This window comes from Panthera onca, chromosome A2 (genome assembly GCF_046562875.1).
Source record: "Panthera onca isolate mPanOnc1 chromosome A2, mPanOnc1 haplotype 2, whole genome shotgun sequence".
Taxonomy (NCBI): Eukaryota; Metazoa; Chordata; class Mammalia; order Carnivora; family Felidae; genus Panthera; species Panthera onca.
The window spans coordinates 145,732,890-145,749,517 of record NC_138340.1 but is presented as its reverse complement, the minus strand read 5'-3'; the positions used below and the strand labels follow the sequence as shown (position 1 = coordinate 145,749,517).

At 40.4% G+C, this 16,628-nt stretch overlaps 1 protein-coding gene across 9 annotated transcripts in view; it reads left to right on the top strand.

Moving 5' to 3' along the window:
• Positions 1-16,628, top strand: part of UBE2H (ubiquitin conjugating enzyme E2 H) — a 102,756-nt gene that overhangs the window by 71,714 nt on the left and 14,414 nt on the right. For 7 of the 9 annotated variants that reach the window (XM_060633147.3, XM_060633141.3, XM_060633142.3 and 4 more), the window contains 2 exons: positions 5,692-5,731; positions 7,122-7,174. The exons of the other annotated variants lie outside the window; for them this stretch is intronic. In XM_060633147.3, coding sequence (XP_060489130.1) covers positions 5,692-5,731; positions 7,122-7,174 — 93 coding nt within the window. The remainder of the gene's footprint in view (positions 1-5,691; positions 5,732-7,121; positions 7,175-16,628) is intronic. 9 annotated transcript variants of the gene reach the window in all.

Genomic DNA, 16,628 nt, shown 5'->3' with positions numbered 1-16,628 from the left:
TGGCCTGTTCTTTCTGTGTCTCCTCCCCTCCTCGTCCAGAAGTGCCATTGTTGCCATCATCATTCAGCGTGTAAAGGGCTTTGCCAGAAATACTGCCCACAGCTTGTCCAAGAGCAAATGTTAAAGGATATATACTCCGTTCTGTTTACTTACTTTGGGTATTTTTCTAACCATTGAAAATGCCTGGTATCGGAAGAGATCATTGTAGTCTGGAGATTGTTTTTTGGGCAGAATCGGTCTGGTTAAACTTGTTCCTCAAAGGCAAAGGTATAAACTATTTCTGCCTACTTTGGACCAGTCAGTGGATTCTGTGTCTCTTTGTGGTATTTTAGCATGTTGTTAGCTTTGTATTCTCTAGAATATTTCTGTACCTAAAAATGTGCCCTGCAGAATTAATTTCCTTTATGGACTTAACTTTAGACATTTCCTCTAAAGTCCTCTGTTGTCAGAGCTCTGGCCATTGTTATTAAATCCTAGATTTTTAGTGCCGATAGTTACTTTATAAACAGAATAAGAATGGGGGTTTTGGAGATAATACAGTCTAGCTATTTCAGGTAAAGAAACAGGCTGAGAGGTAAAGGGACTTTCCCAAGGTCTGCAGTTAATAGCAGGGTTGGGACTAGACCTCAAGCCCCTGTTAATACTTTTCTTTTTCCAGTCTGATTTTGCCCTCTGTCTCAGAGCACAGATGATGTTTTATACTTAGCAGGGGCACTGGGGTCTGGGCTCCAACCCATTTCTTTTTCTTCCTTCTTTCCTTCCTTCCTTCTTTCCTTCCTTCCTTCCTTCCTTCCTTCCTTCCTTCCTTCCTTCCTTCCTTGTTTGTTTGTTTTTGAGAGAGAGAGAGAGTACGTGTGCATGAGTGGGGCGGGAGGTAGACAGAGGATCCAAAGCTCTGTGCTGATAGCAGAGAGCCCGACATGGGCCTCGAACTCACCAACTGTGAGATCATGACCTGAGCCAAAATTGGATGCTTAACCAACAGAGCCACTGAGGCACCCCCAACCCATTTGTTACTAAGAGTATGTTTACTGAGTCCTTTTTGGCCCTCCCTGTTATGTACTCTTGGATTCAACCAAGCCAGAATTTCAACTTAATTGAAAACAGTGTGGAAGCTGTATTGATTCCAAATGGAATCTCTGGGCCTTGTACCAGAAGGGAGGCACTTTAATCTTTCAGAGACCGTTTTTGGTAAACATTTAAATCTCTTTTGACTCTAGCTATTTTCTCAACTTACACCTTTGAGGTTCCCTATGACATGAAATTGTTGAAGTTCCGTTCTTACTCTTCTGACTTTCCAAAATTTCTGCATTGTGAATTTTAATAATTGGAAAAAAAAAACCTTTCAATTTAAAAAAAAATTATAAATGTATGAAACATTCTAAAGCAGAACACAGCTCACTCATTTTGCTCGGGACCTTTGTTCTGTCCCCAGCACCAATGTGCTGGTGCTGTGACCTTACTGAGCTGTTCCCTTATTAGCCCCCCACCCCCTCCCCCCTGCCCAGAGATAAGGCTTGTGTTAAAAACCAACAAAAAATCTTGAGGGATTGTATGTAACACCATTCTAGCATAGTCTCTGGCTTCCCACCTCACTCAGAATGGAAATCAGCATCCTTAAAAGGGCCCACAAATGCTCCTCACCTCTCTGACCTCACTTCTAGGCTTCTCCTTATTCATCACGCTTCAGCCTCACCACTCCCTTTACTGGTCTCCTAATACTCCCTTTGCTGAGCTCCTGATGCATTTTGCACTTGGCTGTTCGCGTTATATAGACACTCTTCCCCTAGATACTGAATGATTCCTCCCTTACCTCCTTCACTCCTTCCGATTGTCCGCTTCTCCATAAGGCCCTCCCTGCCAATCCCATTTAAAATTGCAGCTCCCACCCAAGCATTCCTGTCCTGAGTCCCCTTCTCTGCTGTTCTTCCTCCATAACACTTGCCACATTCTAGCGTAGCACTTGTTTTTAAAGAGTTCTCCAGGTGATTCTTACCTGTAGCACCGGGGACCTCTGCCATACATGTTGCTTTCCGAGGTGTTACTTAGGAGACATCTAGCAGAAGCAGGATTTTCAGCATCAAGAATGAATTGTGAGTTCTTTGTTGTAGCTTCAAGCCAAAATACTTTTCACATAATAGAACAAGTCTCTTGAATTAAACCATCTAGTGGCTAAACATTGTTTCCCACTCATCAGAAAGGTTCTTGGCAGTTGTAATAGCAGTATATTCCTGTATGTAACTGATCTTGAGGACCATATGTCTTATCATCTGAAGATCTTTTGATTTTTTTTTTTTGTATTGAACTTGTAATATTTAAACAAAAAAGTGTTTAAGATTTGAGAGAAAATAAAATAGTTGATTTTAGTGACCTTCTTCCTTAAAAATGGTTCAGCACTGGATAACCTGTGTATAATTAGGTCCGCTTTAGAATGTTTCCTGCATTGGGGTGCCTGATTGGCTCAGTCGGTTAAGCGTCCGACTTCGGCTCAGGTCATGATCTCACAGTCTGTGAGTTCGAACCCTGCATCAGGCTCTGTGCCGACAGTCCGGAGCCCAGAGCCTGCTTCGGATTCTGTGTCTCCTTCTCTCTCTGCCCCTCCCCAACTTGTGCTCTGTCTCTCTATGTCTCTCAAAAAATAAATAGGGGCGCCTGGGTGGCTCAGTCGGTTAAGCGTCCGACTTCGGCTCAGGTCACGATCTCGCGGTCCACGAGTTCGATCCCCGCGTCAGGCTCTGGGCTGGTGGCTCAGAGCCCGGAGCCTGTTTCCGATTCTGTGTCTCCCTCTCTCTGCCCCTCCCCCGTTTATGCTCTGTCTCTCTCTGTCTCAAAAATAAATAAACGTTAAAAAAAAAAAATTAAAAAAAAATGTAAAAAAAAAAAAGAGTGTTTCCTACATTTTTAATTTTTTTTAACATTTTTTTTCTCAATTAGTAAGGTTTTTTTTTCAATTATTAAAATTACACAGTATAGGGGCGCCTGGGTGGCTCAGTCGGTTGAGCGCCGACTTCGGCTCAGGTCACAATCTCGAGGTCCGTGAGTTCGAGCCCCACATCGGGCCCCTGTGCTGACAGCTCAGAGCCCGGAGCCTGTTTCGGATTCTGTGTCTCCCTCTCTCTGACCCTCCCCCATTCATGCTCTGTCTCTCTCTGTCTCAAAAATAAATAAACGTTAAAAAAAATAAAAAATAAAAAATAAATTACACAGTATAGAAATTTTGGAAATTCAGGAGAATAATAGAATGTGGGAGTCTCTCAAAGTTGACTACTGTTGACACTTGTTTGTTTCCTTCTATTTTTTACATTGCTGTGATCCCATTTCTGGTACAGGATGGGGGTGGGGGTAGTGATGTAATCTGAAAAGTGTAATGGAGAAAATATTCCCACCACAAAGAATTAAGTGCTGTTAACAGTTGTAGATGTTTGCTTCCAGTTTCCTATGTGCAGACTTTGAAAAAAAAAAAAAAATACAAGTACTTTCTCTCTTTATCTCTTTTTAAAAGGAATATAGTGTTACAGATAGATTCATCTTTAATCACCATTCCCATTCTGTTCCCTGTTCCCACCATGACCTTGACCCTGCACCCTCACTGAAATAATTACTTTTTAAGTTTAGTATATATGTTGGTTCAGTACAGTTTTCTATACTTGTTACCATAGAGATATGTAGTGTTGCTTTGTTTTAGTTCATCTAAATGTTATCATGCTGTAAATTCATACAGCTTTTTTTTTCTCCCCTTAGCGATGGGTCTATCCAAGTTGATACTTACTGATCTAGTTCATTACCTTGGCTTTATCGGACTCCCAACATGTGGATATTACTACAGTTCCCCTAGTCCCTTTTGATAGGATTGCATTAGGTTTTTGGCTTTTATAAATAAAGCTGCAATGAATATCCTCATGGGTCTTCTCGAACACATTTATTAGTGTTTTTCTAGGGTCATACAGAATTTTTATCCTCTTAACATTAAGACATGAACGTTTGTATTGGCTTAGTTTAATCTCTTCAATAAACACAGACTTCTTAAATCTAGACTTGGAAGCATCTTATTTCCTTAATGAAAAATTAATATGAAATCGTAATTGGACACAAGGCATTTCTTTTTGCATTAGAGTAATTTAAACATTGCTTGAGCTCTCTTAACAGCAGTAAGAACATGAAGCCATTCCAACACAAAAAAATTTAAAAACAATTTAAAAAAGTAGAAACATAGTATTAGAGTGACTAGAGCAAGTGAAGACTGTGGGATACCTGGAATTTTGTATTATTAACCCCGTTTTCTAAGTCTAGAGAAGGTTGTTAGATTTTCCCAGGTAATGACCTTTGTTGGAACTCGTCCCTGAGGATCCTCCTCTGATGCCACTTCTCTGCATCTCTCCTGGTACCTTCCTCTTTCCCTCCAGCTGTGTCCGTTCTTTGTGCATATTGCACTTACGTCCTTGTGTCTTGTCTCGGTGCTGCGCTGACGTCCAGGAGAACCGTGTACTGCCTTACTTATCTCATACCCTGAACAAGCACAGTGCCTGACACGTAGGTGTTGACCAAATACATTGTGAATGAGGGAAAGAGAAACATACGAGGTGGGGGTCAGGGAGGGTGGGATTGAGAGGGACACAATGATAGTCACTTTAGTAGGGAACTTCAATTTATCAAAAGTATGGAATGGAATAAAGTCTTGAGATGAGATGATATGGATGATAAAATGACAGCTCTGACAGTGGACCTCTGCTTTCGCGTATTGTCATTTGTATATATACAAACTGATTCAGTCACTGGTTTTAATTAGACTAAAAACTAATTTCTCCTTGGAATTTAAACGTCAATATGTATGTTAAAGTCTAGGGGCGCCTGGCCGACTCAGTCAGTAACACATGCGATTCTTGATCTCAGGGTTGTGAGTTTGAGCACCACGTTGGGTGTGGAGATTGCTTAAAAATAAACTCTTTATAAGTCCCTACTTACTTTTGTTAGTCTCTACTTGTTCTTCTAGGGATAGATCAAAAAACTTGAATCCCTGACAGATACAGCCATCTTACAGATTTTTCTTTTTTAATTCCTTGCCTCATTTCTTGGTTGCCCCAATTTTAGTCAAAACTGGGTTTCCTGGAATGAGTAGACTAAAGTTAAATATTTTGGTCACTGTGATGAAATCCTTTGTGGTTTGGTAGCGGTATTCCTTTAGTGTTTCAACAGCTTCATTCATGTTCCGCACCCAGTGTGGTGGTACGATACCGGTAACTGAGCTTCAGAAGGAGAAGTTTAAATGCAGAACCTCCAAATTTAGAGACTGAACAATAAAACTTGGGCGGGAAGTCAGGGTAGCTTTCTTAACTTGCTGATAAAAGTAATCAGTACTAGGTATAACCCACTTAGAACTACAAATTTTCTTCGCAAGTACCTTCATAGCTCAGAAGACAATTTCTCTTAATGATTATTTTGTATAGGAAGCGCATTGCTTTCAAAGTTTGCTCATTGTTTTTTAATAGAACTCTGATAGAACCCTGTGTTTTAAGTAAGTGACACTGTCAGATCATATAGTATTAACAGTAACCAAACATCTAAGATTAAAAGTAATGAGTTATGGGTATCATCACCTTTTTCTAATAATGAAATTGTTTCCAGTACTAAAATACTTTAAAACGAATTGTTCTCTGGATACTTTTTGCTGCTAATTAACATCTCTTTTTACAGGATTCATGAATAAAATTTTCCATCCCAACATTGATGAAGCGTAAGTAACTATTTAAAAATGTTTAAATCTTAGCAGCAACTGCCCTTACTAGCATTCATCTCTCTCTCTCCATTATTTAAAAAAAAAAAAAAGGCACCTCAATTATCTTTCTAGATTTTATCAACAGAGAGGACCGTATGGTCACTTAAACTATAGAGTCCCAGGGATATGATATTTTAAACCACATTAGTGCACATTCTGCTGTTGGGCTGCTTAGTTTTCCCATTGCCATGAGTAGGTCCTTTATTCCCCCTGATACCCAGCTAGCATGTGTAATATTCCACATCTCTTTTCTCTTTGCATAGACACAATTCAGAGATCTAAGTTTTCTGTATACAGATTCACTATTTTCAGCCCTTAAAGTGTTTCTTAGTTCTTGAGAGTAAAGCAAACATGAATGACTGTGGTTTCATTTCAGTTAATGAGTCTTACGTACGCTTTCTTTCCTTCTAATATTTTATTAGTGATATTTTAAAATGTGCCTCCTATTGTGTATTTCTGATGCTGTTTACAATACATGCTTTTTTTGTTCTGCAGTCTCGTCATGGCTAAATTTTGCTATTACACACACACACACACACGGTATTCTGAACTCCGTGTGAGTAGGTTGTATACACACATCATGCCCTACTGCCTTTTTATACTTGTATCAGTCATCCTAACAACAAAGATGTTTTGTTACATAAGCACAGTATACTCGCTGGGTTCAGGAATTGAGTGTCAGTTTTAACCTACTGCCACATTCCAGCAGTGTACCTTTTTGGCACTTAGTTTTCCCCCGTAAGTAAAATATCCAGTCCGTGATCATGTATTGCATTTACTTGTTTCTTTAAACTACTTTAATTACACGTTTATTTAAAATACTTTAATCCGGAATAGTTCCTCAGCTTTTATAAAGTTGACATTTAAAAAAAAGAATATAGATGGGTTATTTTAGACCATCCCTCAATTTGGGGTTGTCTGATGTTTCCTCATCATTAGATTCAGAATATGTACTTAAGACCAGAAAACCACAAAGTGTAATTGTGTCCTCGGGCTACTGGGGAGGTACACAGGTTTGTCTGCCCCTGGTTGCCAGTGTTAATTCCAATCACCTGGTGAAGGTGTTGTCTGATTTCACCATTGTATAGTTGCTGATTTTTCCTTTTAATCTCTGAGGAAACAGTAAGACTTTGTATATATTCTGCTCTTCATCATACTTCCCTAATTGGGATGTTTTTTCTTTCCTTCCTTCCTTCCTTCCTTCCTTCTTTTCTTTCTTTCTTTCTTTCTTTCTTTCTTTCTTTCTTTCTTTCTTTCATACTATTCTTGATAAATAAAATTAGGTGCCAGGTACATGCAACTAGCTTTCTAATTTTTAAAAAAATGCCATTCTTTCCATCTGTTTCAGGTCAGGAACTGTGTGTCTAGATGTAATTAATCAAACTTGGACAGCTCTCTATGGTGAGTTTGGCCATGGAATATTTTTTAGAGATGTTGAGACACTGCCTAAAAAATGTTGTTTGCCTTTTCTTTGGTTTAAGATGTTTTGTTGGGAATGGGAAGGGATTAAGAGGGCCTGGATGGGAATGTTTGATCAGTGAAAAAAATATTTTCTCTTAAGTACAAACTTTGACTTAGCAACGGAAGTTTAAAATAATCTTGTGAGATTTTGAGCTTAAGGTATAGTGATGTACATATGCAGACATACAAATAAACATGTAAACATACGTGTGTGTTCAGAAGCACATTGTGTACGTGTTTACCTGTAATCCCTTTGACTTTTGGAAAAACTCCTAGCAATGTCCCTGTGAAGTGAGGTGGTGCATTAACAGGTTTGGGGAGTCCTCTGTTTTGAAGGCCAAAACCTCATTATGAAGCCTTGCCTCAGTGCTGAAATCAACATCTCCTCTCTTATAGTGAACCAACCTGTGAATTGCACAGCTCTATGCAGTACAATGCTCAGCGTCACAGAGATACGTAAGGAATATCAGGCCCTTTCTGCCTGAGCTTGTAACTTGGGCAGCTACAAATATGTGGAAATCTATGTAAGTTAATTAGGGATACAACAGATCAGTCTGTATTCCCCCACATGTCCAGGTTGTCAGGCGTCATGGGCCTCTTTGCTCTCGTGTCCCACTCCCCCCCCCCCCCCCCGTGAGGCTTCCCCTGATGCTCCAGCTGCAATTGATCTCTGCACACCCCTACATTTGATAGCTTTTTGTGGCCCATTTTTACTTCTTACCTGTGTGTGTTGTTCATGCCTACTTTTTTGTGCCACTAGATTGTTTCCGGTCATAGGGGTCTCTGGGGTGCACGTCTGGTGTCTGTGTCCCAGCACTCCCTAGCAGAGCCTCGTACCCATATGCGGTGAAAGAGTCAGTGGTGCAGGCAACACACAGTCCCCAAGAGGTTCAACAAAGTCACCTTAGGCAGGGCTTGACCGGAGGGAGCCTTTCTTACTGAAGAATTAGGAGACCTTTTTATTCCAGCCACAGTCTGCAGACTACTTTGCCAGACTTGCCTGTACTAGGACGGTGCATGAGACTCACAGTGGAAGGCTGGTCACCAGCAGCACACAGTTAATCCTTCTTTTGTGTTTTCTCCTCCTGATTCTGCCATTTAAGAATCATTTCCTCTGCCTGGAGTTACCCTCCCTGGTCTTTGTATGGCTGACACCTTCTTTTCTCACCTCAGTCATCTCTCAGAGAAGCCTCCTTTCCTAGCTACTCCATCTAAAACAACATTCCTCCATAGCATAGCAGCCTGTTTTAAAAATCTGTGTTTAAAGCCAGTATTTGTTTATCGTTTATCTTATTAGACTGTAAGCTCCACAAGAGTAGGGGCTGTGTGTGTGCACACATGTATACAAGCACCTGAAACAGTGCCTGGTGTACAATAAGGGTTCAGATATTTGTGGAATTATTGACTGAACTAATCACGCCTAGTACTGTGAAACATGAGAATTTTAGGGATACAACGGCTTATGGGGAGATGAGGCAACAAGAAAGAACATATACTCTGAGGTTGGTTAAATGGATTCCTTTCAAGATGTGTTTTTGGTAAAAATGTCTCATGGCAGACTGCCTGGAATAGCTGATGTAATGATGTATTTTCTTCAACTGCATTCACATTTTAGAAATGTACATAACAAAATACTACGAGCTGGTTCCAATTACAGTAAAGTAAATTGGACTTCAACTAATTCTTTTACTGTTGACCAGAAAAGCTTTGTGGAAGAGATTTGCTGATTCTCAAGTACTTCACATCTCAGAACAGATTTTTTTAAAAACAACAGCTTATTGAATTATAACTCACATACATGATATTCACCCATTTAGAGCATGTAATTTGATAGTTTTTAAACAAAGTCACAGTTACGTACAGCCATCACCACATTCTCGTCGAAGAAGATTTTCTTCACCTTAAAAAAAAAAACCAAAAAACCCATACCCTTCAGCTGTCACCCCCTCATCCCCTTAACCTTCCTCCCCGAACCCTAGGTAATGACCGATCTACTTTTTGTCTCTATAGATTTGCCTATTCTGGAATTTTTATAATGGAATCTATGATATGTTGTCTTTTGTGACTGGCTTTTTTGAGTTCACATACTGTATTTAAGATTCATCCATGTTGTAGCTTGTAGCATGAATCAGTACTTCATACCTTTCATGGCCAGATAATACTCCATTTTACAGCTATTACGTCTTTATCCATTTGTCAGATGATGGACATTTGGGTTGTTTCTACCATTCAGCTGTTTTGAATAATGCCTATGTAAATGTGCACAAAAATTCCTATGCGGACATCTGTTTCCATTTTTCTTGGGTGTGTACCTAGGAGTACAACTGCTGAATGACATGGTAACGCTGGGCAAACCTTTGAGGGAGTGACAGACTATTTTCCCAAGTGGTCGTACCATTTCACTTTCCTACCAGAGGGTGTTTGAAGTTCAGAACAGATTTGGAAGCAGAAGCCCAGCGTGACTTAAGATTGATTTCATCACATGTATGGAATGTTGGTGTAAAGCGTTACTTTGTGAAGCACTTAGTAAGGAACAAGGATTAAATGACATTGGTCAAAGTGAACTTTTATTTGCCTCTTACATGTGTATAAGTTATCATTAAGTGTTCTGTAACATATGAACGTGGAGAACACTAACACTGTAGATAAGTGCAGGGACCCATGAAGGAGTGAGTGTAGTCAAAAATGTACTCAGCATGGGAGAATTGTTCTGACATTTTGCTCAGACCCAAACTGCTCCTCAAGAAGATTCAACATTTCTTTCATGGGCAGTTTTAGGAGCAGGTAATTGCGATTTATTGTAAAAGTACATAGTAACGGTTGGCGCCGATGACCTTGAAGTTTCTTTTAGACCTTCCTGATCCCTGAAATGTGAACTAAATTTTCATTACACAACCGCTAAAGACTCTGGCATTGGAGGTTAGTCTATAATTGGTAAATTTGGAGTCATTCCGGTTCCTGCTGTGATTCTTGAGAGAATCTTAGTTCAAAGGACAAAAAACCCAATTTAATATAAAACAACGAATAGGAGAAAGTTGGCGTGTTAATACAGATATTCAGCTGAAAACCAAAAGGCTTAGCCTGGCAACCAAAACTTGTCTCAACACCTCTACCATATAATATAGTACGGAGCAGGGAGTGACTTGTGAAATTGCCTGCAATTAACTTTGCCCCAAGGCATGCACATGTTTGTAGTATAACAGCACTTCCCAGTTGAAACTTCAGATTTACACTTCTCGTAACCTGCTACCAGTCCGTGTTCTTGTTTCCGGCAGATTTAATCCTCTCGTCCCCCCCCCCCCCCTCCAAAAAAAGACCATTGATTTCTGGTAGCCCATTTTGACTCATGGCCTCTATTGTCATTTGTTTCCCTTTGCCAAGTTGCCATGCAGTTTGTGCATTCAGAAACTTCGAATTGGTGGGATTATAGTGTAATCACCCAGTAATTTTCAATTTTTTATTATTTAACCTTGCAAGAGAGCTAATTATAGTGGGTAATATGGTTAATTTCCTAAAGATGCTTGTCATCATATGAAGTCACTGAGTATGAAGTTACTATTGTTACTCTTGTGCCATTAAAAGGAGAGTAGCAGATGCCATCACAAAATTGATTCGTTTTGATTTCCTGTGTGATAACATCTTTTTCTTGCTTTCTTTTTTTGTATCCCTTCCTGCTCTTCCAGACACAATGATAAAAGCTCTGGAAAATTTAAAATGCAGCCAAGGGGATCTGAATTAGTTTCAGAAACAACTGTGATTTTAAAAATTGATGGAAGGAAAGTTCATTAAGCCACAGGCAGCTTTTTAAGCATTCCTACTATTTTCCAGTTTCCCTTTTTCCCAAATATATTTTATCCACAGTTGGCTTTTCTACCCACACTCTTGGAGGCCCCGGTACTGCCACCGCAATTCAGCTTTAATTTCTTTCCCACCGTTCTGGGCCATGCATTCTTGACCTCTGTCAGTTGTGTTTCTCTCCGGTTTAATTTTACTCATTTCTCAACTGACTTGGTAAATGACTTATTTTGTGGATTAAGTTGTGGACAAGTAAGGTCAAAGACAATTTTCTTATAAAATTGGGCAGTTTACAATTTTATTCTTTCTCACCTTTAGGGTTGCTAGCCCATGGACTGGATACTCCTCTTATTTTGCTGGTGAGAAAAATCAACATTTGGGAAATTACTTCCCCTAGAGTCGTCTGGGGAGTCAATCACAGACAAATGAAGTTGCCTACAACAAAAGGAGTACTTCAGGGACTTTGAGATTAAAAATAGACAAGAGAAACGAAGTTTCTTTTACTAAGCATTTAGAACAATTTTAAACTATAAGTTTATTTAATAGTACTATACTGTGGGCCTAATGAATCTAAGCTTTCTCCTGCTGGAAATAGTTATTCCATCCCTCTTTTCAGTCAGGTAGCCTGTGAATCTTTCCAAACAATTAAAATTCTGGCTAGAGGTAACTGTGTCTCAAAATAATGCTTTGTGTTCACTAGTGCTTGCTAACTGCGTTTTCTAGCCACTTTGATGTAGCTACGCAGACAAGAGATACATGCATTTGTCTGCATGGATGATTGGCCAACAACTAACATTTGAGAACAGGCTTGAGAACTCAGTATTGATCTGTCCATGGTGGAATCATAAACATCATCCTGCCTTTGGAACAGCTGGATGTCATTATAAGTCTCTTAGAGGCCAGGTAGAGCAGTTTCTTTCCAATGCTGTGGGGGAAATGTCAACTGTAGGAGATAAAGAAACATGCCGAGTTTGGTATTTGATGGCTTCAACAGTACTTAGCTAGCTCCATGGTCCACCTCCTCTGTCTGTCTGCTTGGAGATATTCAGATGTGGTGTCGGTATGTGGCCCAAGAGATTAATTAACTATGCACAGAATTTAAGAATTGAATTTAAAAACTTGCAGAAACTCCTTAAAAAAACCCACATTCGTGTTCACTGGTGGTCAGTATCAGGAGCGTGGAGTGGTCAGGCTTTGCAGAGGGTAGGACATGAGCCAGGCTGTGGCCCTTACAGAGAGACACAGCTATGTTCTAGCTTTTTTGAGGCTTCAGTTGTAGGGCCCAGTCGTGATGATACAGATTTGTTTTCTCTTCATTTGCTTGTTGTGATCCCTGCATAGAGGCAGTCTTTGCCATGTGTGTCCACTTATCTTGTAATTGCATGAAGATATCTTTCCTCCTGACCTCAAAGACAAACTAAATTATTATCTCGTAATTAAAAACTTTAATAATGAGTTTTGCTGTGACTGTAAGAATACCAGCTAGCTAATTATACATTAATTGCCCTCATTTCTGAAAAGTTAATAACAAATCCTATTACTGTTTCAGCTGGCAGTCTTTTAAGGTAAGCAGGGTCCTACCAGGTTTGAGTTAGGATGAACCCTCTAAAGAGCACCCGAGTAAGGTGGAAAGTGTGTGAGACCGACATGGCAACAAAGGACGTGTCTTTGGTGAACAGGAACCTGTTTTCTTCCTTCCGATCTCTAGCAGCGTTCATGTTCTTCTGTAGATGTCTACAGTTTAAGTACGCTGGGCGAGGGAACTGCAGTGGATGGGAGATGATTTTTCTAAGTCTGGCAGCGTGCCACAAAACGTTCCGTGTTCTGTAACTACACACCTCTGGTTGGTGGCCTGGTGATCTGGCACTTAGTGGAATGTATCTGGTGTTCGTCCAGGGTTTAGTTCCCTATGTCTTTGACATCGCCCTTTCCAACATATAACCAAAGTACCTGTTTTTACTTTGGAATACTTAAAAATTATAATGCTACCACTGGTGAGATTCAGTGTATCAATCGTATTGCAAAAATTTTTTGTTCATTAATTGTTATTCCTACTAATTGCACTTTTTTTTTTTTGAAAGGTGTGAGGAGGGAAGCGTTTGGCTTTTTGCTTGCATGACCCTCTTCATAAGACCTCATTCTGTCTTTAAAAGGTCCCCATGGACTGACTCGAGAACATTTGTAAATCTGATGAATTCAGACCTTTTATATATTTTATCCACATAAACACAGGAGACCCTCTCGGTGAAGTAATTGGATACATTCTTGAATTCATCCTCCAGCAGATTGGTGGCTTGATATATGATTCCGTTAGCAGCGTGTCAGCATTCAGTAAACCGAGTGTGGTGTGGCAAGCCTTGTGGCCAGCTGGTTCTGTGCCACGGCACCACAGGAAGTCTTTGGGGGGTGGTCTGCTTCTGCTCGCCGTGTGTGCGCCCTCAGAACAGCTGCAGGAACAGGTTTTCCTCACTGAAGTGGGATTTGAATTAGTTCTTTAGAGAATATTATTATTTCTTATTTAAAAAAAAATTTTTTTTTAACGTTTATTTATTTATTTATTTTTAATTTTTTTTTTTTTAATTTTTTTTTTAACATTTATTTATTTTTGGGACAGAGAGAGACAGAGCATGAACGGGGGAGGGGCAGAGAGAGAGGGAGACACAGAATCGGAAGCAGGCTCCAGGCTCTGAGCCGTCAGCCCAGAGCCCGACGCGGGGCTCGAACTCGCGGACCGCGAGATCGTGACCTGAGCCGAAGTCGGATGCTTAACCGACTGAGCCACCCAGGCGCTCCACGTTTATTTATTTTTGAGACAGAGAGAGACAGAGCATGAACGGGGGAGGGGCAGAGAGAGAGGGAGACACAGAATCTGAAACAGGCTCCAGGCTCTGAGCTGTCAGCACAGAGCCCGACGCGGGGCTCGAACTCACGGACCGTGAGATCGTGAGCTGAGCCGAAGTCGGACGCTCAACCGACTGAGCCACCCAGGCGCCCCTAGAGAATATTATTTTTAATCTCAAAGCCATTTCTTCTTTAAGTCCACCTACCTGTCTGAGGGCACTCCTCCTGAGCAGCGTTTTTGAAGTTTTCCTCAAGATGTCTGTCACCTTTTACGGTCCCTGCTTACCAAGTCCTGCACATAGAACGACTGCTTGAGCATAAGAAATGCCGTTCCTCAGGTTGAAGAAGTTTATAGGTTTCTGACTCCTCTTCATTTGTGAGGGTAGAATTTTACGTTTTTTAGTGTTCACAGACTGTAAGCAGGAGAAATTTAAAAATCCATCATTAATATTCCAACTTCTTAGGAGCTAGCTAGCTAACATCTATCAGTTAACCCAAATTATTAAATAAAGAAATCTGGAGATCTTATCTGCCCTGTTTCAGTCTGATAAAAATATGACTACATGTACATTATATGTATTTTTTATACATATAGTAGGTACCTTCTCACCCCTACAAAAAAATAATTGAATGAAATGGATTTTATGGTTGGTTTTCCTCTGAATGCGTATAAATTTATGACTGGCTTAGCAGTTTATGATGGATTAACTACAGTTGCATGTAAGATGAGCAAAAGTCAATTAGTGGGGTTTTGAAAGGTCGACTGCTAATTTTCTCTAATAAATCAAGGATGTGAATAACATGGTTGAAATTTTCCATTGATCTCAACTATTTAGCCATTAGCTTCAACCATAATGGCTGAAAGTCCATGGACAGAGATCAGTGTAAGTCCTAGAGAATCATTAGTTCTAGCCCACTAGAATCAACGATTTGTGATTTTTCTCCACATTTTTACCTCTAATTGTGAGTGGAACTTCTATTTTCCTCTTCTCAGCCCTGCTCCCTGTTGAATTATGGGACAGATAAATACTGTAAGGAGTTGTGGTTAACACAGTGAATTTCAACTTGAGAAGCCAGAGGTCCTCCATCAGAGGGGAGGGGACCAATGAACTCTAAGTTTGTTTGGATAGCATGCTTCTGGAATATGAAGAGTTTGGAAGGAAAACAAGAGGGACTTGATCTTGATAGGAAATGACCTGAGTGATTGTTTTAAGGAAGCTTCTTTGGTTACAGAGGCAAGAGTTTGGAGCCTGGAAAGCCACCGAGGAGGGTGGTTGCCCTGATCTGGGGTGGAATGCAACAATGGACTTGGTGTAGTTGCACACCAGGGAAAACAGAAGAACCAGAGCCGTTTTTAGACAGGTAGCGAGTCTGGAAAACTGCCCGAATACATGAGTAGTACATGGAATAAAGGAGGAAAAGGCGTAACCAAAGTCCTTCTGGGGGTTTGCAGCCTTAGGGACAAGGGTGTTAGAGTCTACTTAGGTATCAGGAAAAAAAGATTAAGTTTTCTGGGAAGTAATTTCAGGCATATCAAGTTTGATAAGACCAGAAATATAAAGGGCTGATTAGAAAGATTTCGTAGTTACCAGCACAGACTTGTTTCTTTAAAATTGCAAGATGATGAGCTTCCCCGAGTAAGCGTATATGGAGCTACTTCCAAAATTACAAACACCTCAGAGTTCACACTGCTGTGCAAGTGAATGATGTCTTTCCGAGCAGATTTTTATTTCTGTATGTTATTTGGCCTTAAAAGGTCTTTAAAAGGGCTTTGGGCATGTGGGGGACAAGGAGTAGATTACAAAAGGGGGGAGAGGGATAGGTGGCCTTTGAGGAGAGGGGGAGTGGCTTTGATGATTCTCGACACCTAGTCTTGACTGTGCGTGTATATGCATGGTGCTTTCTAAGTTACAGCATTTTGAGTGTTACAGCTAAAAAACAAATGAGTATTAGGCAAGTTAATGTCTCTGGGGGAACTGCCTGCCTGGCAATTCTAGTTCCTGGTGGGCCAGACCACATCAAGCTTTGGGCATCCACAGGGTTTTAACCTGAAGATAGCAGCATGCTTGACCAAAGTTTTCATTTTAATGTTCAGAGGAAATAGAGGAAGAAGAAATAACTTTTGGTCACTGGTTTGTAAACAGCCAAGAATAAAACATGATATGTGATTCATCCCCTCCTGTGTTTTCTAAGTCATGTACTGTCTTTTTGTGAGTCACCTGGAGTAGGGTGGCTTTACTTTAACCATTGGTGCCTTTTTTTCCCCCCCGTGTGACTCATTTTAATTAACATGTATTCCTTGAGGGATACAGGTAGCTGAAATTTCTACTCTAAGAAGGTGGCATATTTTTATAAATATTTTAGTCTAGTCCTTTGATGCCCTACGAAGCCTATTCTACAGTCCTTTTTAGTGATGTGTAATTCTTCCTTGTGAGGAACTGCAGTATTATACTTCCCTTTTTGCAGATGAAGAAACTGAGATGCAGAGAGGAAGAGACCTGCCCGAGGTCAAAGAACAAGTCAGTGGAAGGCCCGAGATTAGGCTTGTGGTCTTGTAGGTTTTCCATCTGTGGTTTGCCATTTTGCTGGAGAGCGTCTGGTCTAATGGAATTTACTAGTCTACCCGATGTCCACAGTGTGTTAGGTGGTACACATCGCTGCCTCTTCTGCTCTAAAGCAGCCCTTTCTTGCCCCTCTAAAATGGATCCACTTTCTCCGACCGTTAGTTCAGAATACCTCCACCTGGAGGAAGTGACCG